This window comes from Aaosphaeria arxii (genome assembly GCF_010015735.1).
Source record: "Aaosphaeria arxii CBS 175.79 unplaced genomic scaffold BU24scaffold_5, whole genome shotgun sequence".
Classification (NCBI taxonomy): domain Eukaryota; kingdom Fungi; phylum Ascomycota; class Dothideomycetes; order Pleosporales; genus Aaosphaeria; species Aaosphaeria arxii.
In genome coordinates this window covers 1089890-1115442 of record NW_022983478.1, presented here as the reverse complement: position 1 = coordinate 1115442, position 25553 = coordinate 1089890, and the positions used below count along the sequence as shown (strand labels likewise).

The following is a 25553-nucleotide window of genomic DNA, read 5'->3' as shown; positions in this document are numbered from 1 at the left end:
TTGACAGCATAAACGAAAGATGCCCTTGATATGATGAGAATTTAAATTATGAGAGTTCAAATAGCAGTAGTGGGATAAGATGATGCACAGTATATCTGATCATTCAGCGTCGTTTATTTTACTGAGTTTTTCCTAACCTTAGGGTCATCAAATCTGCGTAGAAAATGAACGCGACCGCCCCTGGTTTTATTGTTTATTTGAAGCTAGCATCAGACAAACTACTTTGCCAGATAGTCAACACTCTCATAATAGTCTTGAGGAAACCCGAGCTTTCTACATGCGTTTGCTTGTTCCTCCGACCACTCCGACACTGCTTGCCCGGACCATTGAAGATTCATAATTCTATGGCCTCGACCAGGGTTTGCATTCACCGTGTCCCACGACCCAGCATCGGAGAGTTGTTTCTCGGTAGAGTGGAAGCCTCTCGCTCTTAAGTACTCCATATCGATTCTCATCTCACCTGTTCGAGCGAATGAACTCCAATAATCAACAATTAGTCGCGAATAACTGATATCGGTCCCGTCTCGATCGGGCCAGCCCAGAAACCCCACATTCCCAAGCACAACAGGGTTTTCGGCAGCATGGCATTTATAGTACTCCTCAGAATCGGGTTTGGGCTTAAATCTACCACAAAGTTCTTGCTTCTCAAGTGTCGCTTCTGAAGGTGCAACGTACGTTCTGTTGAAACTGAACTGATACACAGATTCGAAGACATTATTTCTAGCTGCGGAATACGCGGTTGCCGTTGCAAGGCATGTGAATGAGCCATCGGTGATGATACGCTGGGTTGCATTAAAAAGCCGACCTGACTTTTCCTCGTTCGAAATGTCGGCCCACCCAGGACCTAGTTCTGGATTGAATGAAGGATCGCTCGCTAGAAAGACCAGATTTATGTCCAATACGGTACCCAGGAGAGCCATTTGCTGCGTGAAATTCAACGGAAGATTGTCTGGTATAGAACCTGCAGCCTCATCTCGTGTTGTGCCAACGGCCAATCTTGTCTTTCGAGGGGTCGCAAGTGGTCCCGATACAGGCAGCCCGGTGTATGGAATGATTACACCATCTCGAGTCGGTAAGCTGAGCAATTTTAGAAGGACTTCAAATCATATACTCGAGCATACTCACTGCGATTGCCTTTGTCCTGGTTCAACCCACTTATACGGATCGGCTTCCCTCATGCAGGCAACCTCGTCTGTAACATTGCCACACCCGCTGTCATTGACGATGGTCTTCGTAAACCTCTCATAACATCGTAGTGGTTCGGAAAAGTTCGACCATCCTCCATATCTTCCATTATCAAGTATTCCAGCCGGAAAACTCTGCATGATTGCCCCGAAGACTAGATCTCTTGACAACGGAGACGTCAATAGCGTACGTACACCTAACGCACCAGCCGATTCCCCGAAGATGGTGATGCGATCGGGGTCCCCACCAAAAGCACTGATATATTTGTGTGTCCACTTGAGAGCATTCAGCATGTCTGAGACCCCGTAGTTCCCATTATGAACCCCATCGTCGAACGACATCCACCCCAGAGCTCCCAGCCTATAACTAAACTCGACCACGACGACACCGCCGCGCGACGATAGCTGGCCACCCTCCTTTTCAGGGTCAGTGCCAGAGCCTTCGACGTTCCCACCACCATATATCCAGAACATGACGGGCTTCAGTTTCTTCTTGGCCACTTTTTGGGTCAAGGTTGAAGGCAGGTACGGCGTCCAAATGTTCATGAAAAGGCAGTCCTCGCTCATGGTACCGAGGTATGGCATCGGTGCTTGAACGCAATCGTTTCCGTACTCCAGGGCGTCAGCATGTCCATACCCTTCATACATTGTAGAGAATTCGAATCTCTTCGGAGGTTCCGCGAAGCGGACACCGTGAAAGCGAAATGTATGAAAGTCTCTAAAGCCGGTCAATGTTTGCTCTCCAACCCTTTGTGAGACACGGTAGTTTGGAGACGTATCGGCCCATGCTGGGTACGCCATGGGTGCAGACTGAGTGCAGAGCGCTGGCAATAGCTGACTGCAAGAGCTCTCTTGTACAGTGCCGTTGGTTGATATAGTCGAGCATGAAGTCGAGTTCGTGGTACGCTGGATCCAGTAGACGCTTTCGGAGTTGTTCTTGTCCTTGAGATACGCTTCGTAGGACAGAGAGTTGTTCAGGCCAGCTTGGAACCCACCTAGAGCAGGCGACCAAAGCTTCTCGTGAAGGCCTTCGCATATATATACGGCATCTTCGTAAGTCCCTATAGTGCCAATCAAAATTGCGGCACCCAGTCGCTGAGTCTTGTTCCCTGTGCATGCATCAGAACCGCTTTTTTGGATCGGGAAGCAAACTCTTACCATGTAAATCATTATCCGTCAGAATAGTCAAGTCAACATCAGTCCTCTGCTCCAAAGCAGAACTGAAGACTGATAAGCATAGAGCTGTGAGTACAAGTGAATGGAAGTACATTTTGGGCGTTGATGCTCTCTACTGCACAGAGATGTCACATTTATATCTTATTTGTAAAACGCCTAGCGACTGAAAGGATCGCACGGCAACCAATCGTCTCTCGTATGCACTCTAAAGCAAAAGAAGCTTAGAAGATATACATACTACTTTTCTTATCCTGGTTGATATCAGCCTTATGCGCCGTAGCTACACAGCACCAATTTGTAAAGCAAGAATGAAGAAACAAGGTACCGTTAATATGAAATACGGCACATTGTAGTAGAAAGTGGAAGGAGGTTTGAAGAATCGCCTAGAAATCCACCACTACCGACCAAGGCAGTGTTGCAAAAATGATCGGGAACAAACCAGAGGATCCGGATGAATAGATTGCAACCCCACTTTCCACCATGACATTTATTGTTCAGACATCCAACTGCCTTCTTTTCTTCCTATAACTTACTACCATAAAACGAACACTAGCGAAATTAGTTCCATAGCTAGTTAGTCTTGAATGATTCAGTAATGCGAACATACATTAGCTTATGAAGTTGCTCGTTTTCCGTTTTTCAATACCTCTCTAGGAATCTTGTTGCGAGATCTATGGTGTTCATGCAAGAGTAAATCTGCCTCGCTATTTTAACGGCACTCCTTCTGCCTCGCCCACGGAAGATATTACGAGCAATCCTCAGTCGACTAGATTCGGTCACCACTGTGTTTGCCAATCCAACTTGCACCTATGATTTGACGATTTCAACAAAGAGGATTGAATGCGAGGTGTTGTTGCATGGATTCGATTAAAGACTGGCCGTATATAGTGTGGTGAGAGTAGACATCGAAAAAATACCTCGGGGCTCTTTGTGTTCGAGTCCTGGTCGCGACATGTCTCGAAGATAAATCAACCCGTCTTCGAGGTAGCCTTCGAAAACCTCATTGTCTGTGGCCTTTAATTGCCTCATAGCGCCTTCGCTATATGATCCTTGATTTTCTTGGTGCGATTGATTTCGTTCTGGTATGACATCTCAGGGTCTCTCGGATGCCTCTTAGTACGTCCACTCCAGTTTCTTCTGTCGGTACATTCATACGTAACACCTTTTTGAGTGTCGCGTTCCCACTCCAGTTATTCCCTCATCTCATTGTATTTAGCCTGCGTTTCTGGAAATACTGTTGTAGTGGCTTCTTCGCTCAGAGTGTCGGGTATCCTGAACATCCCACCTACGAATCCTTAGTGCGGCGTTTCATGCGATTCGTAGGTACCGCGAAAGAGGCCCGATATGTTTCAAGTCGGAAGCATGGTGTCCATTCTGTCTAATATGAGCACTGTTCTCCGATGAAAGCACACTTGAGAATCTTAACACTCATGAACCTTTTCTCACTGGCTTCATCCTCGCTGCAGATGTCTTCGTTAGCCATCTGATGCCATGGCACGTGCTGCATCGCATCAGGTATTTGAAACCTATGTACCCGCACTTTCATTTGAGTAGTAGGTGGCGATGCATGGTGTCCTTGGGAAAGGCTCAAGTAATTTTCTTGCCAAACAGCCTAAAGAATGACAAAATATCAAAAAGTGCGCCTTACAATCCAACAAGTGCGATTGCCCTAAGGGCGTTTCTAGTTCACTGGCTCTCACTATACACACACCGCCCTTCTCAACAGCCAGTGAGGTCATCAGCACTTTCAGGTACTAAGTTCTCACACAATTCTAAAGCCATCAAGAGCAGCATGCGTAGTCTCCCTACACAACATCAACGTTACTTGGAGCAGTTGAGAGCCCGCTTCTTTTCCTCGTTCACAGACTCACGTGATAGTCCCCAACGTCGGGGCCTTTTCTGCACCTTCACCACGCCGAGGTGGCGAATCTAAACAAACAACACACCGCCTTCACTCACCCCCCATCTGTCTCATCCGCAGCTTACTCTTATCGCACTGAGATGATATAGAGAGTGGGCTCCCTTCTCTTCGTACCTTTTCCTCCTACCTACAACAACCACCACCGCGCCAATAGCTTAAGTCGTACTCATGGCTTTCACGCAGGACCGCGATGTGCAAAAGTTCTATGCACGGTGAGCTTGTCCACTATTTTCTGGCGACTCAGAAGACGTTGACGTTATACAGCTTGCTCTCCACCGGAGATCTATCCGACATTTCCATTTCTTATGAGGATGATGATCCGATTGAGGTGCACAGACTCATCTTGCTATCAAGGGAAAGTTACTTCAGCAGATGAATAACTGTGTGTTCCATCCATTCTACACACAACTGCCTGTATGCTGACATTACTCGGTATTAGGAAAATCTTTCCGAGATAAGGTTGAATGAATTGCTTTTAAATCCGTATTCGGTTACCTTCGGATACGACATAGATGTTCAGTTCATACACAAGATCCTGGAGTTCATTTACCTTGGAGATTACAACTTTGGAAAGTCCGGATTTCTGCCTCAGGTGAAAGACGCATCGGATGCGGATGTCAATGCCAAGTTCATGCGTTGGTCAAATTCCGACTGTCATTCTGAAGCGGACCTGTGGATGCACGCCATGTTTTACTTTTTCGCAGAAAATCTATGGGTTTCCAATCTCCAGGAACGAATCTTGCAGAAGCTGGAATCGGCCTGTGCTATATACTGGGACACGGAGTCTTTCCTTAAGACCGCTGCGGATACCTTGACAGAAGTTTGCCTTAATGACGAGGTCACAGACATCATCATAAAGACGATTGCAGCGCATTTTGAGTTAATCCACAAAGACAAAATCCGTACAATTCTCAGGGATATTCCAAGGTATGCATTCCTCGTCCTTGAACAGATGGAGAAGGAGATGCGGAAAGTCAAAGAGGATGCAGAAATGAGCACCGCTGAAAGCTGATCGCATGATCTCCAAGCAACATATCCAATTCCCACTTTCAGTGAGCCGGAACATGGCTTAAATGGAATTGAATGTTTTCTAGGTACAAGAATCGATAAATCCTTTCTAGGAGTTAGTTCGTCTCCTTCACCTAGTCACTTCGTATGTAATAGTGTCACTTCGATAATGCATAGAATTCAAATATGCAACTGAAATTTCTCCACCTCCATATCATTCAAATTTCAATGTGATCACGTCCGTAAGGATGCTCATGCTTCTCAGTGCCCGTGAATCTATCTTCTAAGGCGTATGGTGGCTCCGGCAGCAGACGGACGTGAGCAACGTGATGATCCAAGACGTAGCAACTGTATACCTTCTCTTCTATGCAACGAGTCTATTGCATTTGGAACCCATAGTAGAGGAGTTTATGCGAAATGCTCATGATGGATACGTCGATGTGTCTCTCACGTTGAGTCATCCCATGGACATGCCTCGGAAAGGAAATCGTATGTGCCACTTGATCCCCCCTTCAAATCTATACAACGATTCCATGAATACAATGTCAATTTCGTTCAAAACAAGTTAAGAGATAATCTTTTCCCTACTTTTATATACTTCTTCATGAGAGCGGAAGGAAATTTTCACCGCAAACCCTGTCCCTCTCCCAACAAAAACAAAACTTCCCAGCGCGACCGATTCCTTCACTTCAACGCACTAAGTGGCCAAGGCTAGGTAAACAAATGACACAATACCTTCACCTGCGACGCGTCTAAACCTTTTTCCGTGCTTTCCTGTGTCATGTGACCTTGTTGTTGGGTTTTCTTCTTCTCTCACTCTTCTCTCCTCTCTCTTTTCTTCTCCCCACTTCACATCACCTCCACCGTTGCACTGATGGCTTCCACACACGACGGCGACCCGAACAAGGTCTATGCGAGGTAAGCATCTCCACTCTTCACTGATAGCTCAGAAGTCACTGATGAACTACAGACTGTTCTCCACCGGAGAACTCTCCGACGTGACGGTGCGTTGCGGGTCAGGAATGACTCGCGCGCACAAGGTCATACTGTACGGGAAGTCAGAGTACTTCCGGAAGATCATCGACGTAAGTAACATATTGTCTGTCTCTTTGCCTGTCAAGACTTTCCTTCTGCCAAATTCCCACAAGCCCCCAAACATTCCAGTTCTCTAACATCAGATACCCGCTTCAAGAACGACTCTTCCGACCACGTCTCCAGCGCCTCGTACGAGATCAACCTCGGGGCATACATGGGTAGCGAGCTCGTCTACAAGGCTCTGGAATTCATATACGTCGGCGACTACAAGCCTGGCGCGTCCGAACTGCTTGCCCAGCTGAAGGGATTCGTCGAGGACCCGGACAGCAGCAAGCCCAAAGAGCACGGAGACCCGAAACCCGTCAACCATCCCTGGGTCAACATTCACTCCGAGAAAGAGCTTCTCATGCATCTGGTTCTCTATCAACTCGCGGAGAAGTTGCAGATTCCTGGTTTCGAAGACACAATCATCAAGAAGTTCGAATCTGCCTGCAAGATGTTTTGGGATTCGGACTCCTTCGTTGAGACCGTCGTGCAGCTCTTCATGGAGTGACTGCACGAGGACAAGTTTCTGGATGCTATCTCACGAACCATCGCCACTCATCTCGACGAGCTGATCCGGAAGCCTGAGATTCGAAAAGTCCTCCACTGCAACCCTGACTTTGCCGTCAAGGTCCTCGAGCAAAAAGCAGAGGAACTTCAGGCCGGGAATTAATGGCGAATCCTTACCTTACTTCGACTGATTCAAATGTCAAATCGATTGAAAGGTCACATTTCCTTGGTGGATTAATTGATGGAGTTTTTCTAGTATGGTTCAAGCGGTTTTATCACCTTTACTTTGCCACTTTTCACTTGGCAAGGTCACTTCAAGGACAGATAGAAATTCCGTCATGTAATTAATATACACCACTTTCACTTCTCCTTCAATATAAAATATGATGCAATATTGTCCAGTGACCCCAATTCTGATTGGCGTGTTTGGTGTCTTCTCTGTGCGTCTATGGAGCTGACCCTTGCAGTGCCCTCTCCCAATCTCACGCAACATAAAGCTTGTACGCGCCACCCAGCTGCTCCCTCCAAGCCATTTGATACATGACCTCACAATTGAGAGCATACAAAGATCACGGCATCACTGTAGCCTCGATAAACCCTTTAATAACCATCCTCCAGATATCTTCATAACGCACCGAGCCATAGCTTACCTACTCATCATTTGGCTGCGAAGTGATGGCGAACATAATGGGTGGAGAGAGCTCAGCAGAGTCATCTATCGTTGTATACAGCTAATAGCATTCCACTACCAGACCATTCATAACATAACATCATTTCTAAAACGTTTTTCAGAAGCAGACCATTATAAACTACACCATAGCCTAGCCCCCGTTCCTCCTCGCAAACCACCAAATCAATAAACACCCCGACCTTTACTTCAGTCCTCCCGCTTTCCGACTCCTCCCATCAGACCCCCTCAGCGACTCATCAAGCAAAGCCATGCCGTCGGAAGCGTACGGCGCCGGTGGCGGAAGAAGCGTCGGCTGCACCTTTTCGTACTGCCTGCGCTGGTAGAGCGCGTAGCTGTCGAGCCCTACGGCTACTATTGTACTCACTCTGTCTTTTCGTCAGTGCCGCGTGCTTAGAAACAACTCGAGTCTGTCCTCGAGTACAATGTCGTGGACAAGGACGGCGAACTTACAGAGCTATCAGAGCAAAACTGAAAAGCGTCTTATAGCATCGGCATATATTCACACCCATCTGGCTACCCCAATTGAGCTTATCGCATGCATGCGTCAACGTCCCGCGACTCCACCACGCGAAGGAAGAGAAACCGGCGGCCCAGCACGCGAAGAGCGCGCCGTTCAGCCAGGTGTTGAGGTGGGGGTGCCAGTTCGAGAAGAAGTGGTGCATTGAGGTTATCCAGAGGGCCGTGATTGTGGTCGCTGAGATGGAGAGGAGCTGTGGGGTGCATGTCAGTTTCTGGGGTTTGATCTCGTGGCGATTGCGGCGTGGGATATGCTTATTTTGACTATGTGGAGGGGAGGGTTCTCGAGAGCACAGCAACATACAAGAATGAACGTCCATGGTATCGGGGCGCCATCTTTGCGGAGGACCCAAAGGAAGTACCATAGAATGAAGAAAACGACGAGCGACGATGCGAGTTGGGCCGCGCGAACGAAATACAATGGGAGGAAGGGAAAGCGCTTAGCGAGATCCTTCTTTGGAGCCATCTTTGAAGAATGGCGATACTTTCGCACCGGCCAAAATGAGGGACAAAAAGATATATAAACGGAGCACTGAAACGTCAGAAAGAGCTGGAAGGGCGATATATGGCCAGGCTCGTTATACAAGCTACGATGGGACCTTTTTGCTATAATCCTTGTTGCATGCTTGGGAGTCTAATTTAATGCTCGAATCCTCTGTGTCAGCCCTAGACGAATCTAATAGCTAACAGGAAGGACCGAGCCGCTGAACCCTTGCCAGTGTTAAAAGCATGGACACCACGTAAGAGGCGAGGTAAGGCTTATTGGATATTGTGGTGGCTCGCGTGCTGGGATGATGGGGCGCAGTTGATGATTCAGGGCGATGGGCATTTGGGGGCCGCAAACTTTTAGAGGCATTCTTGCGTTGTACTACCTCCCCTCGAACAAACAGTACTTCTGTAGGTCATCTCCCTGATACATTTTGTGTTGCATATCTAGGTATAGATTCTCCGACTGTAGTATCTTCTTTTTATGGACATCATCGTCGACCTCTCAATTCAGTTCGTTTCCTGGCACGACTTGCCAGAATGGCTTCATCCACACCCTTGATGAGAATTTTGATATGGGTGGGCGTCTTCACTCTCCAAGCGCTTGCATTCTCAAGAAATGTAAGTTACCCACTATATACATTGAAGTAATATACTCATTGAACAGCGCACATCTCGTCAAGCACCACCCGTCGTGTCAGATGACCAACAACTTGTCAAGAGAATAAAAAGACAGGACATTAGTAAAGATGTCATATTGCATCCATTTTCTGGTCGGGGTCTGCCGTACTTTACCGACCTGCTGTTCCCTGCACCATGCGGGCAACCCACTGCTGGAATGAAGATATCCATCGACACGGGGAGCAGCGATTTCTGGATCGATTCGCGGAAGTGGTGCAAATGTCCAGTCAAAGACGCCGTAGACAAGCAGCTCTGCACGAGCTTGAATAGCTTGAAGAAGAAGGGTGGAGTGACGATCGAATATGACGACAACTCCAAAGTCACGGGGGCATTTTTGGAGGAAGACCTCTTCTTCGGGAAGGAGGAGACCCTGGAAGGGGTCACCATGATGGCCGCATGGGGCTTCGAGCCAGAGGCCAAGTTCCAGGGGAACAACGCCCCCACCGGCGTCGTGGGACTGAGCTTCATCAGGAACCAGCAGGTTCAGAACCAACAGAAGTACTGGACTCTACCGTATGTTCTCGAGAACAATGCGATCACGTCTTCCAATGCATTTAGCATGTGGTTCGAGGAGACCAAGGACCATGACGACTTCGAGGGCAAGATCTTCTTCGGTGGATACGTTACGAATTACTACAAGGGAGCCCTGACGACCTTCCCGTTGCTGAATGGTGCGTCCCTCAAGGTACCAACGGAAATCGTGATACAACTTGACGGAATCAAGTACAAGGGAAAAGACACATTTTACAATTGCAAGGATTCGTTGCCAGTTCTGCTCGACACCGGGACGTACAGTTCGTTCGTGCCCATCGACATCTTCAAAACTTTAGTCGACCAGATCGGCCCCAACGAGATCCACGAAAACAGCGTTCGTGTATACGCCGTTTTTGATTGTAAGCGGTTGGACTTGGAGGAGACCGTGGACTTCCAGATCGGCAAACTAAAAGTCCCGGTCCCTCTGAAGGACCTGATCCGCGAGGTGACCCAGGAAGAGATCGACGATAGAAAGTCACCATGGCTGAAGAAGGGAAAATGCACTACACACGGTAAGAATTCATCGTCAACTACAGATACTCCATACAGTTACTGACCTAGTCTCCTCCAGCAATCAACGCCTTCCCCTCTGCCGAGTCCCGTGCAATTACCAATGGCTTCCAGGGCCAGATGCGACCCGTGGACCGCAACGATCGCCACATCCTGGGCGTGACGTTCCTTCGCCGCCTCATCGTCCTTTACGATCTCCCTCAGGGCGAAGTTGCATTGGGCCTAGCTGACCAGGTGGCCATGAAAAAAGTGAAGCCCAAGCTGTACTCCTTTGATGACGTGAAGAGGCACCAAGGGCAAGGGCCGTATAATCCGGTGCAGGGAGTGGAAGAAGTATGTCGTCGGGCTTGATGAGAGTTACGTGTAATTAGATTATGTTTATTGATACCACGCATATATTATTAGATATTTAATTATTGAACTTCAAGTCCTGAGCTACCTGTGTTAAATGCAAATATTTTCAAAACTATGTTAAAGGTCAGCTCCTTCTCTCACGCGCTTCACCAAAGACTATTCGATCTTTCCTAGCGCTGATGATATTCTATCTCCTTACACCTACAATCAATTCATTTTAGACGAAGTACACCACCTACCGCACACGATGACCTTAAGTCTCTTACACTTGAACAATGATTGAAACCATTTTTGTTGAATCTCATTAACCTTCTATATTGCGTTTTTATTCCTTTCACCCTCGCACTACATTCCACACTTTCCCCCCGTCCTCAAAAGATCCTATCTTCCCACCCCCTCCGCCTCATCCTGCAAAGCCTTCCACCTCTCCCCAAAGATCTCCTTAAGCTTCAGCTCGACCTCCGCACCCGAAAGCCTCCCCTTAAGCTCCTTCCTCATCGCCGCCTCCTCCTCCATAAGCTGCCCCTCTTTCGCCTCGAGGATCTCCGCCGCGGTGGGAGCTGGCGGGGGACCTGCGTATCATAGTCAGCATCACCGTGTCCGACATGCATGCGTTAAATTTAACACACTCAGAGCAAGGATCTAAACAAGCAATATCAAGCATCATCGAAGCAACGCAGATCTGACTCACCAGGTCTCTTCCGCAAAGGCGGCCGTCGCACGTCCTCGAAGCTCCGGTCGTTCATGTCCCATAGCGGCGGACTCGCGACGGGACGCGGTCTCTTCGCCCTCGAGGGACTGGGACTCGCGTTGCGTCTGGTGGGTGGAGGTGTGGTGTCGAGGTCTATGTCTTCTGGGGTGTCGTCTTTTTGCTCGATGATGGTGACGACGGGGGCGGATAGGACGTCTTTTCCTAGCCCGAGGCCGGTGGGTTGGGACATTGTGGTGATGTCGACCGACATTGATGATGTGGGGAGAGGCAGGCAGTGGTTGATTGTTGGGTTTCCTGCGTGTGGGTTGAGGTTGAGTATGAAAATGTGATGTTGAATTAATTTAGGTGGTGTTGAGCTGCACGAATGTCGTCGGACGACCCAAATACTTGATTTATCAAACGATATCGTATGAATCAGCAAGGCTGCATTTCGTGTTCCCCTCTCTATCTCTTTTTCAGTTTGTGTTGGTGTGTTACTTTTCTTAGAACCCGGCGCTGTACCGTGCCGCTCAGGTACATACCGTGGTACAGTAGTAGGAGACCGGGTCAAGACATTGATTGAGGCACAGCACGAGTTACATGTTAGCGCATGTTGGAAAATGGCCCCCATTCTCGCTCTCTCTGTATCCCCTCCCCTACACCTGGGGCGCCTGTTCTCAGCTCGTGGTATACTACTAATCAATAAATGATCGGAGCAAGGCGGATAATACGGGAAAGAAACTTCCGCTGTGTAGGCGAGAAGTAATTGTGTGAATGCGTCCATGGCAATCAGCACATGGCAATCAGCACAGCACATGGCAGGGCAGGGGCCTGGCTAGACTCATCAATTGTTTCACATACTCCTCCCATCCCGCCATTTCGGCCCCCAAGATTCGCATATCGTTCTGCCCTCCTCGTGACTAATTGTTGTTGTTGCTGTGACTCGTGAAGCGGCGGTTATGGAGGTTAGCCCACCAGCCAATCATCACGCAACGCATGTCAACCCAGCATTAAGCAATACAACGAGTGTTAAACTTTAGGTACGGCAGACAGCAAAGAGAAGCAGTGGATCGTACTGTATCTCGCTATGCTGCATTAATTCATTCTTTTTTCAAGGTGCAAGTTAAGTAGGTAGGTAAATGATTTTGGCACCCATTACATTCATGGAGTGAGACTCGACAAAGGCCGTAAACTTCGTTTTTGATATCAACCAGATATTCTAATAATTTGCCATACCATATCCTACCGTGCCATATCATGCCGTTGCGTATCTCCATTCCTTTGTATAGATTTCTCCATATGTCATTTCATCCTCCACCGGGTCCCCCGAACTCCAATTCTCCAGGATTCCAGTCCCCCAACCCCCAAAGATTGACGACAATAACTCCTGACCCAACTCCCTCTGCCCAAAAGAAAGCCCAAAGCATTACCATCACAAACAGATACCAATCGCTACCCTCTCCCCCCTCCACTGACCGCCCCATCCATCTCCCCACTAACAAACACCACCAACACCGCCGCATACGCCGCGCTGGCCCCAAACACCGCCAACCTCCTCCCATCGCTCAAAAACGCAGCAGACGCCGCGAACACCAGCGTAAACAGCGCGATGACCACGATCCGCCACGCAGGACTATGCACAAAATACAACCCCAATATCGCACCGAGCAGCAGCGACACGCTCAGGATGGCGTAGAAGAGTTCGACGAGGGCGTCGAGGCGAGGCGTGTGGACGTACGTTAGGCGGCTGTGGGCTACGGATTGCGATGATGCTTCGGGTTTCTTCTGTTTGAGTTGGTCAGCTTTGATAGGGCGGTGAAGAGGGGAGGGGGAAAGTGCGTACGTGTAGCCAGCGTAACATGTACTTGACTAGAAACGCGCTCACGGGGTCCCGCCGCTCGGTGGAGTACAGCTGCGCGAGATCGCGCACTTTGTCCTCGTCTTCCGCGTCGTAGATGTTCTTGCTTGCGCCTAGCAAGCTGCGGTTCGCGGGCGTGGCGCCGAATTCGGCGTTGAAGCCTTCGAGGACCTGTGCGGAGGGGGGCTCGAGGGCCGCGATGCGGGATTGGAGGAGGAGAGTTTCGTCTATGTGGTGTGAGAAGTAGTAAGGGGATGGTAGGGGAGGATAGAGACGTACGGTATTCACGAAGCGTAGACCTGATCTTCATAACGACCTCCCACCTCTCCCTCATCCTCGGACTCCCATCCCCATCACTACCGCCACCGAGCCTCTCAAACTCCTCCCACATCCGCGCACTCCTCTTCGCCTCCGACCCTCTCGGATCGAGCGCGTCCTCGGCGTCCAGCTCGTCGAGCCGGGCCTCGAGCGCCGCGAGCTCGGATTGCATGTACAAGAGGTTCCGGGCTGCGAGCCGGTCGAAGCGCTTGAAGATGAAGGACTCGCACTGCGCGTTGTGGGACATGAATGTCGAGAGGGAGGGGAAGCCTCGGGGGGCTTGGGGTTTGGGCGTAGGCATCGCAGTGGTCGTGCCTTGTTCGACGTCAATGGAGGTTGATGCTGGAGGCTTTTCCTGCGATGAGAGCCATCGCATTGTTGGTGCTCTTTTTTTTTTTTTGCTCCTCCTCTTGCTTGGTTGGTGGTGGGCGTGGTTATGGGATAGAGAAAGCAATGGATTTCTCTTCCCGATCACAAACGAGAATACACCATAGTAACAGATAGTTCCTTCGAGGGAAAAGTAGGAAAGCTGAAAAAGAAAATAGAATGTAGTCAGCGCGTTAAAGACATAGCATCAGGCAGGACACAGATGTGCAGGCGGGGCTGGTGGGCAGTGTAACCTAAATGTAATATGTTCATGTACCTAGTTACTACGAATAATGTGCTGTGTTAAGCCTTGGGGTAGAGTGGATGCTGAGTTGTTGGGTTTGGGGGCCAGAACCGAGACCACGGGGCAGATGCGAGATGCGAGATGCGGCAGGGGTCCTTGTCTCATCAAGCGGAAAGGGTGTCTCGACCTTGGGAAAGGACATGGACAGACAGTATAGCAGTATAACGAAGTCATGGTCGATAACTTCGCATCTTCAAAGAGTGTCATACCAAGTCAAAGTCCAGGAAAAGGCAGTATTCGATTTTTGCAAGTCCAGATCTTTCACCATTTCACCATTTCATTCCTCTCCAGAAGGGTACTATGCGTCTCTATCATGCAGTGCTCCGTAAAGTAAAGTAAAACCATCCACCTTCGCCGTCCCATTTTCCTTCTATTCGCAGATTTTCAATGTGAAAATAACTCTCACGCCCTTACACTCCCCCGATTCTCTTTTCTATCCTTTTCCATTCAAGAAAGACCAGCATCTACAATGCGTCACGCCTAGCTGTTATGTTCTTCATTCGCAGTGCAATCTCATGTGTAGCCCCGTCCATGCATTGCATCATCAATCAACCAGTACGTTGCACACAATCCCACTCATACTAAAAGCATCACATCATGTCAGCATAGTCACTCACTCAAACGTCCAAAGCACTGAGATCCATAGAAAAATAACACGAGATAAAAAGAAACCGCTATAGAAAAGACGCCATGGAACGGAAAGAAAGAACTTCAGGAAGTGGAAGAGAGGTGAAACTTACGACTCTACCGTCCTCATCTCCCGTATACACGTTCTGTGGCATGGGGAGTATGCACGTGATGGGAGCAGCGTAGTTAGCGCCACCCTCATGCGAGGAATCGATGTGGTTGAGGACCTTGATGAGCCCAAGTTCCCAGGCGCCTGTTTGCGGGGAGGTAAAGAGGTGGAAGATCTATAGATTACCCGTGTTAGTCTTTTGTGTCGAAATAGTAGTAGTAGAAAGATGATTACCTTTACGACGCCTCTGCGGTGACCGGTGAAGATGAGTTCGCGCTCGCACCATTCGTTTGCAACTCCTTCATAGACAGCTACGGCAGTAATGTTGTCTGCATCATCCTCCCCATCGCATATATCTTTGTCGAGCAGGAGTTTGCCGTTGAGGGTAAGGACAAGAAGTCGCGGTCCACATGCAAGAACAATGTGACCCGTAACGTTATTGATTCTTGCGGATTGGATTGAGACCGGATTCTTCTTCTGTCTAGTACCGAGATCAAGCTCGCGTACGAACTCATTACGGTTGAGATCCCATAAGAAGACACGCCCATCTTGGGAAGCAGAAAGGAATGCAGAGAAAGCACGCGATGCCGCGAGTGTGATGACTGGACTCTTGTGGCCGAAGAGAGCAGCTAGATTCTGCAGCTCGACCATGCCCCGTTCGCCTTTGACGACGTTCCAAATCTCCAAGACGCAGTCTGTGCCGGCTGTGATGAGAGTCCGGCCATCCACGAAAATTGATGTGGTGAGCTGTCCGGAATGAAGATGTTCAAACAGGCCAACCAGCTTCTTCGAATCGGACGCATAAAACCTTACAGAGCCATCCGTAAAGCCCCATTCCATGTAGCGGTCGTACAATGGGGGAATGTTGTGGCGGAACGGCGCTGAACAAAGCAATCGGTCACTCTTGGCGATGTATGCCAGCGATGATACACGGTCATTTGCCTCGAGCAACATGCCCGGTACCCGATGTAACGACTCTGCTATAGTATCTAGTTTCTTTGGCTTGCCAGCGGTCTCTTCCTTCTGGGGATGAGGGCGTTGGAACACTTGAGTCGGGGTTTGCCCGAAATTGTTAATCATGGCGATGTTCCGGATGCGCAGCTCCTCATCCTTGATGCCGTCGAGGTCGATAGCGCCGGGGTAAGTACAGTGCTGGAAGACATTGAGGGCTTCCAAGGCGGCCTCTCCACGTTGTTTGTAGCCGAAAATCAAGTCAATCCAGTGATGAAGATTGCGGCTTACATACGGGCTTTCTAATGCCTCACGCTGTTTGGAAATAAAGACCGTGGGATCACCATGGGCCCATTTTGGCAACTCGACACTGTCAATCGTCTCACCGCCAGACCGGAAGCCGAAATTGTAGCCATTGACGTTGTTCAGGAATTCTGGAAGGTAGAAGAACTCCGGCGTCAGCTCGCGCACGTCTGCAGTTATCGGATTGGAGACCGATTCCCAGGTTCTGGCGATGGAGTGGAACATGCGATCTGTATGATCGAAACTGCCACCTTGAATGGCAAGATAAGCTGCGCTGAATGGTTGTAATCGGATGAGGTACGACGCGACAGTCATCGCAGACGAGTAGTGAGTTCCATAGTGGAAGGCCGGGTCGGCACCAGGGCCCATCTCCGCAAGAGAAGAGTATCGGTCACGAAGGACGTTATCCGCCGTTGGATTTTGGGCTCCCATGGGTCGTGTAAGATCACGGAAAGTTTTTGGGTTCTCGAGATCCAAGTGCAAGCTTCCAACTTGTTTGCCTTTCTCGATCTGATCGTATTTTGCAATCACCCAAGGGAAGACCGGGTATTGCGTGAGATCATTGAAAGTTCGGCCAGCCAGCGTGTTCACAAACATGAGATAGTGGAAGTTCGATATCTCTCCCTTGACCCATTTCCGTGTTACTGGATGTGACGAAACAGAGCTGAAGGCGGACGCGAATCGCGATCCCAGTGTCTGCGGAATCTCCTCTGTATTGCGCAAGGAGTCGAGACGCCAGGAATTCTCTGCGTTGCCCAACTCGGGCTTGATCACATGTGGCGTACGTGATATGAGACGCTGGTGTATATCGTTACGGACCGGGGCAGACATGGCCGTTAGAAGATAGCTTCGACCATCGTCGAAGAATATCTCGATGGCGACATCGCGGTGCAGAAAGCGTCGCTTGGAGATACTGATTACTTCGCTCCACCTCCAGTGGCGTGCTGTGTCGTCTTGGTCCCGTGCTGGAGGGCGACGATTGGAGGCTGCTTTGTTTCCTGCGATGACCTGGACATACGGATCCCTCTCGTCGAGTGGGGCCTGCCAGACCCTCACAATCTCGCCATCCGAGCGTTGGAAGAAGTCATCTAGGAGATATAGGCAATCCTTGCCTACAATGAGAAGACCCTCGACGGCCTCTAGACCCACGACACGGGAAATATTGCATACGTATTGAACCTGATCGCCGCGATTCAAACTTCTCATGACTTTTCGATTCTTGTCCTCGAAGCCGTCTTCGTCCTCGTACATGGCTTCGACCATTTCGAAATCGTCCTCGAGGTCAGAATCAGAGTTATCCTCCTTGGTTGTGTCCTTGTTAACCGTCATATCGGACTGACTTCGAATAGGAGCGATTCCAACCACCTCGGGTGTCGATATTGTAGGAATCGCCGCATCGAGCTTCAGCTTTGACGCTGGGTCAGTCTCTTTGCGCTTTGGTTGATAATTGTGATCACGGCTATTGCTGTCGGCAATGGTACGCATACGGCGCCGGTCGCGTCCCTCAGTCTCGTCCAACCGCCATTTAGTTGGAGGGCTCTCCTCGAACAATGCACAGGGGCCCCTGATTTTGCGTTCGAGCTTAGCAATCACGCTTGTCAGGAACGTTGTATTATCTTGATGATCCTGCACCAACCGCTGGTGTTTGATGCGTTCAGAAGCATGGATGTTTGACCTCCAATGATTGGTTGCAGTTTCATGGCTGGTCCATGTGCGCTCAGAGCTGTTCTCCTCTGCCTGCCATTGCTTCAACTTCTCGCGGCGTTTTGCGATCCTCTTCTGGGACATGTCTTCAGTTTTCCTGTTCTGGTCATTTATGAAATCCTCCCATGTCCTGGTCATGGTTCCGTAAAAGAAACTGTCCAGCTCTGCACTATTCTTATCAAACCAAGCCAAGAACGTCTCGTTGTCTAGCTCCATCAGCTTGTGGAAGCCATCGTAGAGGTCTTGTTTGTCGGTTTGAAGAGCTCGGCTAAGGATTGCAGAGGTATCCTCAGGTTTCTGAACCAAGAGAAGACGCCAAAAATTGGCGGCTGCCAATCGAACAGCTTCCTGGGTGGATGACAGTTTGGTGTACAAAAGATAGCAGATGAGCCGAAGGAACAGCCCTTCCGTATTTTCCGTTGAGAGAATGATCGGTTGCCAATACACCATCTTCTTAATTATATCGATGGTTTTGGTCCCTCCATCAGAATTGTCTGCTTCCGCTAAGCGTAGCAAAACGACTCGAAGGAAGACTCCACGTATCATGCCGACAGCTTGAGAGCATAATCGTACGGACTTGATCGTGGAAATATCTGGGCGTTCCAGATATTCGAGCAGGAAGCCCGCAAAGTCGAGCAGTGGGTCCGAGCCACCTAGAAACCATCCTTCGAAAACTGCTTCGGACAGGTGTGTAACGAATCGGGAGAGATTCGTCAAAACACGTGGCTCCTTGAGTAACTCTTGGTTCAATTGCAGGGTATTTTTGACCGAAGATACAGTCTGTCGCAGTAGGTAGGACTCGAAATACGCTTGGTGCTCTTGGAATCCGGGTGGTGTCTTCAAAAAGAGTCCGAGGCCCGGGAAATCTTTACGATAGAACAGTTGATCTTGGAAAACACCAAGGACCACCTCTACCACCGCTTCTACTACGGTGCTGCCGACCTTGACAACAACTGACGACCCATTATTTGATGAAGCCACCGGGTTCAGGTTTGGTCGTTGGGGGCTACCCGACTTATCGGCCGAGACGAGGACGAAAGAGGATGCTCTACGGAAGGGGATGACTCTGCTAGCGTCCGGAGATGGCGAAATATTGACGTTGGTCGTCCGTACAACAGGCGCTTGCTGAATGTTCGCCTTCGACAACGGCTGTATGACTACATCCTGGCCCTCGAATGTCAGAGCGGAGCCGCGCGACATCAACTCGGTCTCAGCGCTGACGCTGTCCGAAGTTACTATGACGGGGTAGAGAACAAATAGAAGCTCTTGGACATAGTTCGATGTAGCTGCATAATCGCGAAACACTTCCGATCTTGAGTGAAGCTCCGCTAAAAATTGGACCGCTGCATTGAGAACAATGGCATAGTCGTTCAAACGCTCTGATTGAGACTTCCAAGGATCTAAAAAAATTAGGATTCTGTAATTCATGAGTAAACAGGGTGGCTTACCTTGGGGTGGTTGTTTATCCTTCAACGACATTGTTCGCCGCCTACCCCGTGTTACTGGCGCTTCACCGTTCTCCGATTTTGGTGGTTCGTTCTCAGACTTGGCCGGATCTCGAACTATCGCACGCAAGCCCGTGTCGAGCATAGCAACAATCACAGGGAAGATATCTGGATAGACTATGCGAAGTCTTGTTTGCGTTGAAAAGATATCCCCAAGATTGAAGGCATCGAAGTTGCGCTCAAAGTCGATAGTAGCAACATCCCGGTCGAACAGGATAGCAAAGCATATTGTCCAAATTCCTGGTGTGTTCCACCAATGTCTCAATCTGTTTTTCATGAGAACGAATCCTCCGGTCCTCTCTGCAAACTTCTTTACGTAAAGAGGTCCATTGGCAACGAGCAGCCGTGCAAGAATTTTGGCTCCAAGCACGACCACACGCTGATCGGGTTCAGCAAGCAAATATAGCAGCCACTACCACAAGATTAGAAAAGAAAACATTGCTTTCGAACTAACATACCTTTCCAGTCACGTTCTTAGCGAAGCGCGTGATCTCATTGTAATTGGAAGGATCACACAGGAGGTCGGCAAGCATTTGGAGGATCGAGACGCCCAACTCTGCTAGGGGCAAGCCAGAGGGTAAGGCTGGCTCTTGCCCTGGGCTGTCGGAGCGGGGAGTTGTACCCGGTGTGCCCGTTGGTGGTGTGCCCCTTCGAAGGCGACGAACGCTCACCTTCGGTCGTAAAGTGCGTTTCACATAGCTCGACCGACTGTCTTGCAGTGCGTAGGTGATGAATAGAGAAAGCGAACGAGAGTTCTCGCCGTTGAAGTTAATTTCGAGGAGAGTTTTGAAGGATTTGAGAAACAGCGGAAATATCTGAGCTGTAAAGGACTCGGCTTTCAATGCATCCATTAAACGTCGCACGACTCCTAGCTCGATTGTCAGAGGATCTAGTCGGAAGTGAGCATGATAAGATCTTCGACTTACTAATTCTATGAAAGCGTTTGGCATTGTAATGATGATGTTTACTTTCTTTCGCAAAGTGTACAAATTGATTATAGTACAGCGCTTGCGTTTCTACGGAAGTCGATTGACGCCATATCTCGAGATCAACAAGCAAAACTCGATATGCTAAAGGATTGATAATGAGGGATTCTTCAGGGTGCGTCGCATCATAACCTACGAAGCGTAAAACGACTTGCAACAGCTGTAGTAGAAAAGATTCACGTTCCATGGTCGAAGTTTCATATTCCACATACTTTCCAAACACTGGCATAGCGGCATTGACTTTCTGGCGAAGAACTTCTGCAAGAACGGCAAAGCCATTATTCTGCTCCATCGCCTCGCAATTGCGCCAATTTCCTTCAACAGATTCGAGTAGAATCTTGACAGCGCGTAGGAGATCGTCCAAGTTGTGTGCTGCTTGGACAAGATGCAACCCTACGGCAGCGCAACCACCGATTCTCCAGATGGCCTCGTCCAGGGATTGCGGTACTACAACAACAGGGTCGCCCGACAATCGCCCGAATCCACGAGGTTGAGAAAGTGCGTCGTTCACTGAAGGAACAGCTGCGTTGATAATGATCGGAGTCCCATATGTTCGAGTGTAGCGATGCAAGGTCTTTGCAGATTCTTTCGATAAGGACTTGATCAATTGCGACTCGTCGATTGCGTTCCTATCATCATCGTCCATGACCGAGGTGGGGGAGAAGCTGAGCAAGACCTTGGATTCTGGTAGTAAGTGCCCCGCATTTGACCGTATGGCAGAGACGATATCTGATCTCTCTTCCTTCCCAGGATGCAGCATTTCATTTTGCACATGTAATTCCGCTGATGTGCGATATGTTTGAAACGAGCCAAGGCGATCTTGGAAGTTCCCGCTATACCGTGAGCCGAGCTTATTATACACGGCAATTAGCTCGTCCGATAAGGGTTCCGCGAAAAGATGAAAAGATGCAATTGAGAGCTTTGAGCTAAGAACGTTTCGTCCCAGACGTGGTGCAAGGTTGCGAGGAGTTCCCAAGAACGCAAGGACATGATGCTGTTTTGAACTATTAGAGGTGATGGATGCGAAGCTCTCATGGCTACTTTCAAGAACAGGCGGGTGAGAGGGATAATGAGCCTTCATAGACTCAGTGAATTCACCATCAACATAGAGGGAAGCTTTATGTGCACCAAGGCCCATGGCTTTAGCCCGTCGATGGACGATAGCAATGTGGTACCATCTCCCCTCGACGAACCGGGGTGCTTTCTTGAAACGAACACTAGGTACTATGCCGGAGGAGTGACCCATGTAGGTCTGAAGGATAAAACATCGTGTATCCTTTTCCAGATATGCCATCAAAAAGCAAGTCTGTGTATCATCATAGGCGCCGAATATCGTAGTGTGACAATTGGGGTCATATTTGTCCACTCGAATCCAAGCGGTGAAGGTGTAGCCGCTTCCAGGACTGACTGGTGGAAAGGGACGACCGAGCTCGGGAAGCTCAATGGCACTGAAGCCATGCAGAGACAGGTCGAATTGGATAAATGGTGAACCTCGAGAGCTTTCCATGCCTTGGAGAAGAAACGCGGCTGCAGTTGCAGATATTTCGGCCTTTCGAAACAGATAATAGGCATCTTCAAGTCGATTAATACCGTATTCGACTAAATCATCGGCCAGCTGTCTTAGAAGACCAGCTTCTATCGGAGAGCACTTGTCGTCAAACAACAGTGGAAGGACGATGCTCAAGGTACCCGTCAAATGCAATGCCGCCTTATTGTATGAGGAAAGTGCAGCGATCTGCCGTATAGCGAGCAGGACTGAGATTGACAAAGGCCTGGATTTGGTCCCGGGAGCATCCTGTCCGGAAAGACCAAGCCAGAAATGCAATATGGTTGGCATGATGTCTGGATTTTGAAGAACCTCATTCCCGCTGAAGATATCCTTGATTTGCTCCCGCAGCACTTCCACGTCCCCGTCCACATCGCTGGATACAGATCGTGGGCTCTCCACCATTGTCCCCGCCGTCTGTTGATCATCAGTCTCGCCTTCTGCCTTTCCTGGCTGCTCGGATTCATTGTCGGCCTGCTTCTGCCGTGTCTGCTCCACCTTCCTGTCGATATCACGGAAGATTCGTGTTATAGACTCCTCTCCTAAAGCAAAGGCGAACAGTAAGCCAAATAGCTGTTCCTGCCCAGCGTCGTCCCGTGTACTTTTGGATTGGCCACCAAAGATGCCGGTACTTCCAAGTGCCTGTTCCAATGCAAGCCAGCCGCCTTGTTCCACTCGCTTTGCAAAGAATCTCCTGTTCCCGGCATGTTCGCTTAGGGCGTCCGACAATACGTCTAGGGTTGCCTTGATGACCTCGAAGAAGTCGATGCGGTCGGGTGGGGATAGGTCGGCAGGCTTATAGAAGCCAGAGATGGAGCGGAGGGTGAGGAGCAAGACATCGAAGCCCTTGACGTAGCGGAAGGCATCCTTGGTCTGTGTCTGTTCGTGGGAGTCTATCAAAAGCTGTCGCATGCGGCGGAGGGCGTTGCTCTGGTTCTGCAGGAGCTCGGGGGTGGGAGGGGAGGTCTCGGAAGCTTTTATGAGGTCATCGGCGAGGGATCGTAATTCGGCAATCTGGTTGTTCATAGGAGGTCCCCTCGAGGCGGCGGTGGAGGACCTATGTGGGCGGGTTGGTACAGCCATGTTCAGTTCAAGCTAGGCCTCCACCGCTGAGGGGAGAGGTGGGAATCGGCGGCGGCGGTAGGTGTTGCGGGGAGAAGAACGCGATCATGTCTCTCGGGAGGGGAAAAGTGGCATTTGGATGCGAATGAAGGTCGGATGGGGGGGTATAAGTCGTGAGGTGTCAATGTCAGAGTGGAGATAACTAGAGAGGCGTTGTGATGGGGGTCGCTGTAGTTGGGTAGATGTTGTGGTGAGGTAGATTTGGGGTGGATTGGGAAGTCACGTAGTTGGGTGTAGTTACCTGGCCTGGCTGGTAGTATTATTAGTAGATGGCGCGTGTACTGCCCTGCGCCCGCCCGCCGTTGTTTTAGCTTCTTGGGAACGCTCAGCTCGCTGACGGGAAAGGATCGACTCGGCAATATTTTTGAATGCGATGCAAGTCCGTTAAAATTTGGGATTGGAAAGAGAAAAAATTATAAAGGAATCATAGTAATAGTAGATATTAGTTATCTGATTCGTCGTCGGGATATTTAGAGACGAAGTTCCTCTAATCGGAAAGAGAGCTTGGGCCCTCTCCTCTGACCCTCTGACGGAGCTACACCCGAGCTATACCCAATTCGTACCTAGGTATATATCATTCCCCGTAAACACTACCTTATAGTCTACCTGTTCACTCGTCTCGGCCCCCGTCAGTCTGCCTAATAAAGATATAGATTTGTATATGGATGCCAGAATCTAACTCAAATACTGACAGTTATTTGAGCCCCTTATCGAAACAATGAAGAGGACTTAGATTTCCAGAAGATGTTATTAGCCATTTGCATTCACTCAGAAAATAGCTACTAGATCATGGAGAAAAACTTAGAAATGATACTATCAACGATACAAAAGTGTTCTGGTATGAAATTTCAGACTTGCCAGGGAAGTCCACGGGTTCAATGGAATCCGTAATTGCCAGATCCTCGCTAAATCATGTATTTCTACAATGTCTAACCAGTTTGGCAAGGAAACGACCTGGTGAAACATTGCTTCCTTTGCTTATCGCTTGTAACACATTGATATATTCTCTATAGACAAATTGAGTTGTCTTTTAAAAAGCTGCCTACGGCCCCGATGACTGTTTTCGCGCCAGTTGGCGGCAGAGAGGAGGCGATCCAGGGTGTAGGTGAAAGGAACAGTACCAGGGGGCAAAGACGTCTTTTCCACGTTTCTCTACTAGACTTTAGCTCGTGTGAGGCTATATGCACTTGCCTCTTCTGGACAATCTGGACGTGTTCTAGGGTGTATCTCTCAGGACATAGACATGCACGCATGTATTTAAGTGTGTGGGCATCCTCTTGGACCTCTCTGTTACTATGTTTAGGTAATCCGAGGCTAGATACGTGAAGTTGTAATGGACGACGCAAATATGTACGGATTTCTGTTCAGGCTACCTTCTAATCCCAGTTCCTCAAACGTAGCATGCAAACAGCAAGCTTCTTTCATCCTGCGATATTTGCACTCATCTCAGTCTTCGTCGGCGCATTGCTATCGAAGGTATTGGCAGGCAGCAAAGGGGGATTTCGTATTGCATGTCGTGGACATCATATACTGCCATATCGAGGCCGTAATATTTGCCCAATAGACTTCAGACAGGAACCGTGAAGTGCATTGTTTTTGATCATTGTAGAAATTCAGAGCAGAGTCGTGTTGAAAAAGTGGTATGCTAGTTCTTGACTCCATGCTAAAACATCTGCTCGTGGCGGTTATTTGCAGCTCAGGACCCCCAGCCTTCTCCTTTGGCAATGTCAAGCGCCTTTTTCAAGTAACATCTTGACTATATTCGTGCGGCCTGTCCCTTCTGCTATGGATAGCAGTGTCATCCCGTATTCGTTCTTCGAGTTGATATCAACCTTGCTAACCCCAAGCAGCAGTTCAACTATACCGTCGAAGCCCCTCTCTACCGCCACAAATATTGACTTCCTCCTGTAAAAGGCTTCCAAATTTACATTAGCCTCACTAGACTTGAGAAGCAGCTTCACAATACCCTCATGGCCTCTTGACACTGCCGAAAATAGCAACGTACTCCTGTCGAAGCTCTTCAAGGAAAGGCTGACCTTGCTATCCTCAAGCAGCAACTTGACTACCGTCTCGTCTCCATTTTTTACTGCTAAGGATAGCGGTGTCCTCCCATAACAGTCCTTTGAGGTAATGTCGGCTTCCACAGTATTGATCAGCAACCTGGCAACACTCTCATGGCCCCTCTCAAGTGAGAGGAGTAGCGGTGTTATCCCCAAGACGTCTTTTGAGTTGATGTCAACCTTGCCGGTTTCAAGTAAGAGCTTGACTGCAAGCTCGTAGCCTCTCTCAGCCGCCAAAGATAGTAGCGACCTTCCTTTGCTATCTTTGAAATCAAAGTTAGCCTCAGGGAGCTGTTGAAGTACAGACTCGTAACCATTTTGCCCCACCCAGTCCAGCAGCATTACCCTATCCTTGCTATCCTTCATTAGGGCAACACCACTGTTGCCAATCTCAATCAGCAGCTTGACCAAGGCTTCGTTGCCGGTCTTTATTGCTATCATTAGCGGAGTGTTCC

At 49.2% G+C, this 25553-nt stretch overlaps 8 protein-coding genes across 8 annotated transcripts; 3 read left to right on the top strand and 5 right to left on the bottom strand.

Moving 5' to 3' along the window:
- Positions 1-218: 218 nt before the first annotated feature.
- On the bottom strand, positions 219-2454 carry BU24DRAFT_482027 (alpha/beta-hydrolase; the record flags this gene model as incomplete). The annotated part of the gene is made up of 3 exons (XM_033533217.1): positions 219-1077; positions 1126-2293; positions 2343-2454. 3 exons carry the CDS (start codon positions 2452-2454, stop codon positions 219-221), a joined length of 2139 nt encoding a protein of 712 aa, XP_033382867.1.
- Positions 2455-4449: 1995 nt separating this feature from the next.
- BU24DRAFT_410264 (uncharacterized protein) lies at positions 4450-5293 on the top strand (the record flags this gene model as incomplete). Its single annotated transcript, XM_033525980.1, has 3 exons — positions 4450-4493; positions 4546-4609; positions 4721-5293. 3 exons carry the CDS (start codon positions 4450-4452, stop codon positions 5291-5293), a joined length of 681 nt encoding a protein of 226 aa, XP_033382866.1.
- An 870-nt stretch (positions 5294-6163) lies between these two features.
- BU24DRAFT_451543 (uncharacterized protein) lies at positions 6164-6967 on the top strand (the record flags this gene model as incomplete). The annotated part of the gene is made up of 3 exons (XM_033531117.1): positions 6164-6207; positions 6260-6374; positions 6482-6967. 3 exons carry the CDS (start codon positions 6164-6166, stop codon positions 6875-6877), a joined length of 555 nt encoding a protein of 184 aa, XP_033382865.1. The 3' UTR covers positions 6878-6967.
- A 614-nt stretch (positions 6968-7581) lies between these two features.
- On the bottom strand, positions 7582-8739 carry BU24DRAFT_451542 (uncharacterized protein). The gene is made up of 3 exons (XM_033531116.1): positions 8388-8739; positions 8018-8277; positions 7582-7932 (listed from the first exon to the last, which is right to left on the bottom strand). Exons 1-3 carry the CDS (start codon positions 8547-8549, stop codon positions 7749-7751), a joined length of 606 nt encoding a protein of 201 aa, XP_033382864.1. The 5' UTR covers positions 8550-8739; the 3' UTR covers positions 7582-7748.
- A 216-nt stretch (positions 8740-8955) lies between these two features.
- On the top strand, positions 8956-10682 carry BU24DRAFT_493114 (acid protease). Its single transcript, XM_033533945.1, has 3 exons — positions 8956-9190; positions 9237-10296; positions 10356-10682. The coding sequence occupies exons 1-3, from the start codon at positions 9110-9112 to the stop codon at positions 10643-10645; spliced, it is 1431 nt and encodes a 476-aa protein (XP_033382863.1). The 5' UTR covers positions 8956-9109; the 3' UTR covers positions 10646-10682.
- A 259-nt stretch (positions 10683-10941) lies between these two features.
- BU24DRAFT_423450 (uncharacterized protein) lies at positions 10942-11990 on the bottom strand. The gene is made up of 2 exons (XM_033528256.1): positions 11340-11990; positions 10942-11220 (listed from the first exon to the last, which is right to left on the bottom strand). The coding sequence occupies exons 1-2, from the start codon at positions 11968-11970 to the stop codon at positions 11030-11032; spliced, it is 822 nt and encodes a 273-aa protein (XP_033382862.1). The 5' UTR covers positions 11971-11990; the 3' UTR covers positions 10942-11029.
- Positions 11991-12515: 525 nt separating this feature from the next.
- BU24DRAFT_423448 (uncharacterized protein) lies at positions 12516-13993 on the bottom strand. Its single transcript, XM_033528255.1, has 3 exons — positions 13477-13993; positions 13183-13424; positions 12516-13124 (listed from the first exon to the last, which is right to left on the bottom strand). The coding sequence occupies exons 1-3, from the start codon at positions 13889-13891 to the stop codon at positions 12792-12794; spliced, it is 990 nt and encodes a 329-aa protein (XP_033382861.1). The 5' UTR covers positions 13892-13993; the 3' UTR covers positions 12516-12791.
- Positions 13994-14733: 740 nt separating this feature from the next.
- BU24DRAFT_349123 (beach-domain-containing protein) lies at positions 14734-22828 on the bottom strand (the record flags this gene model as incomplete). Its single annotated transcript, XM_033523590.1, has 6 exons — positions 14734-14766; positions 14926-15096; positions 15156-19279; positions 19328-19796; positions 19843-20252; positions 20311-22828. 6 exons carry the CDS (start codon positions 22826-22828, stop codon positions 14734-14736), a joined length of 7725 nt encoding a protein of 2574 aa, XP_033382860.1.
- Between the last annotated feature and the right edge of the window lie 2725 nt (positions 22829-25553).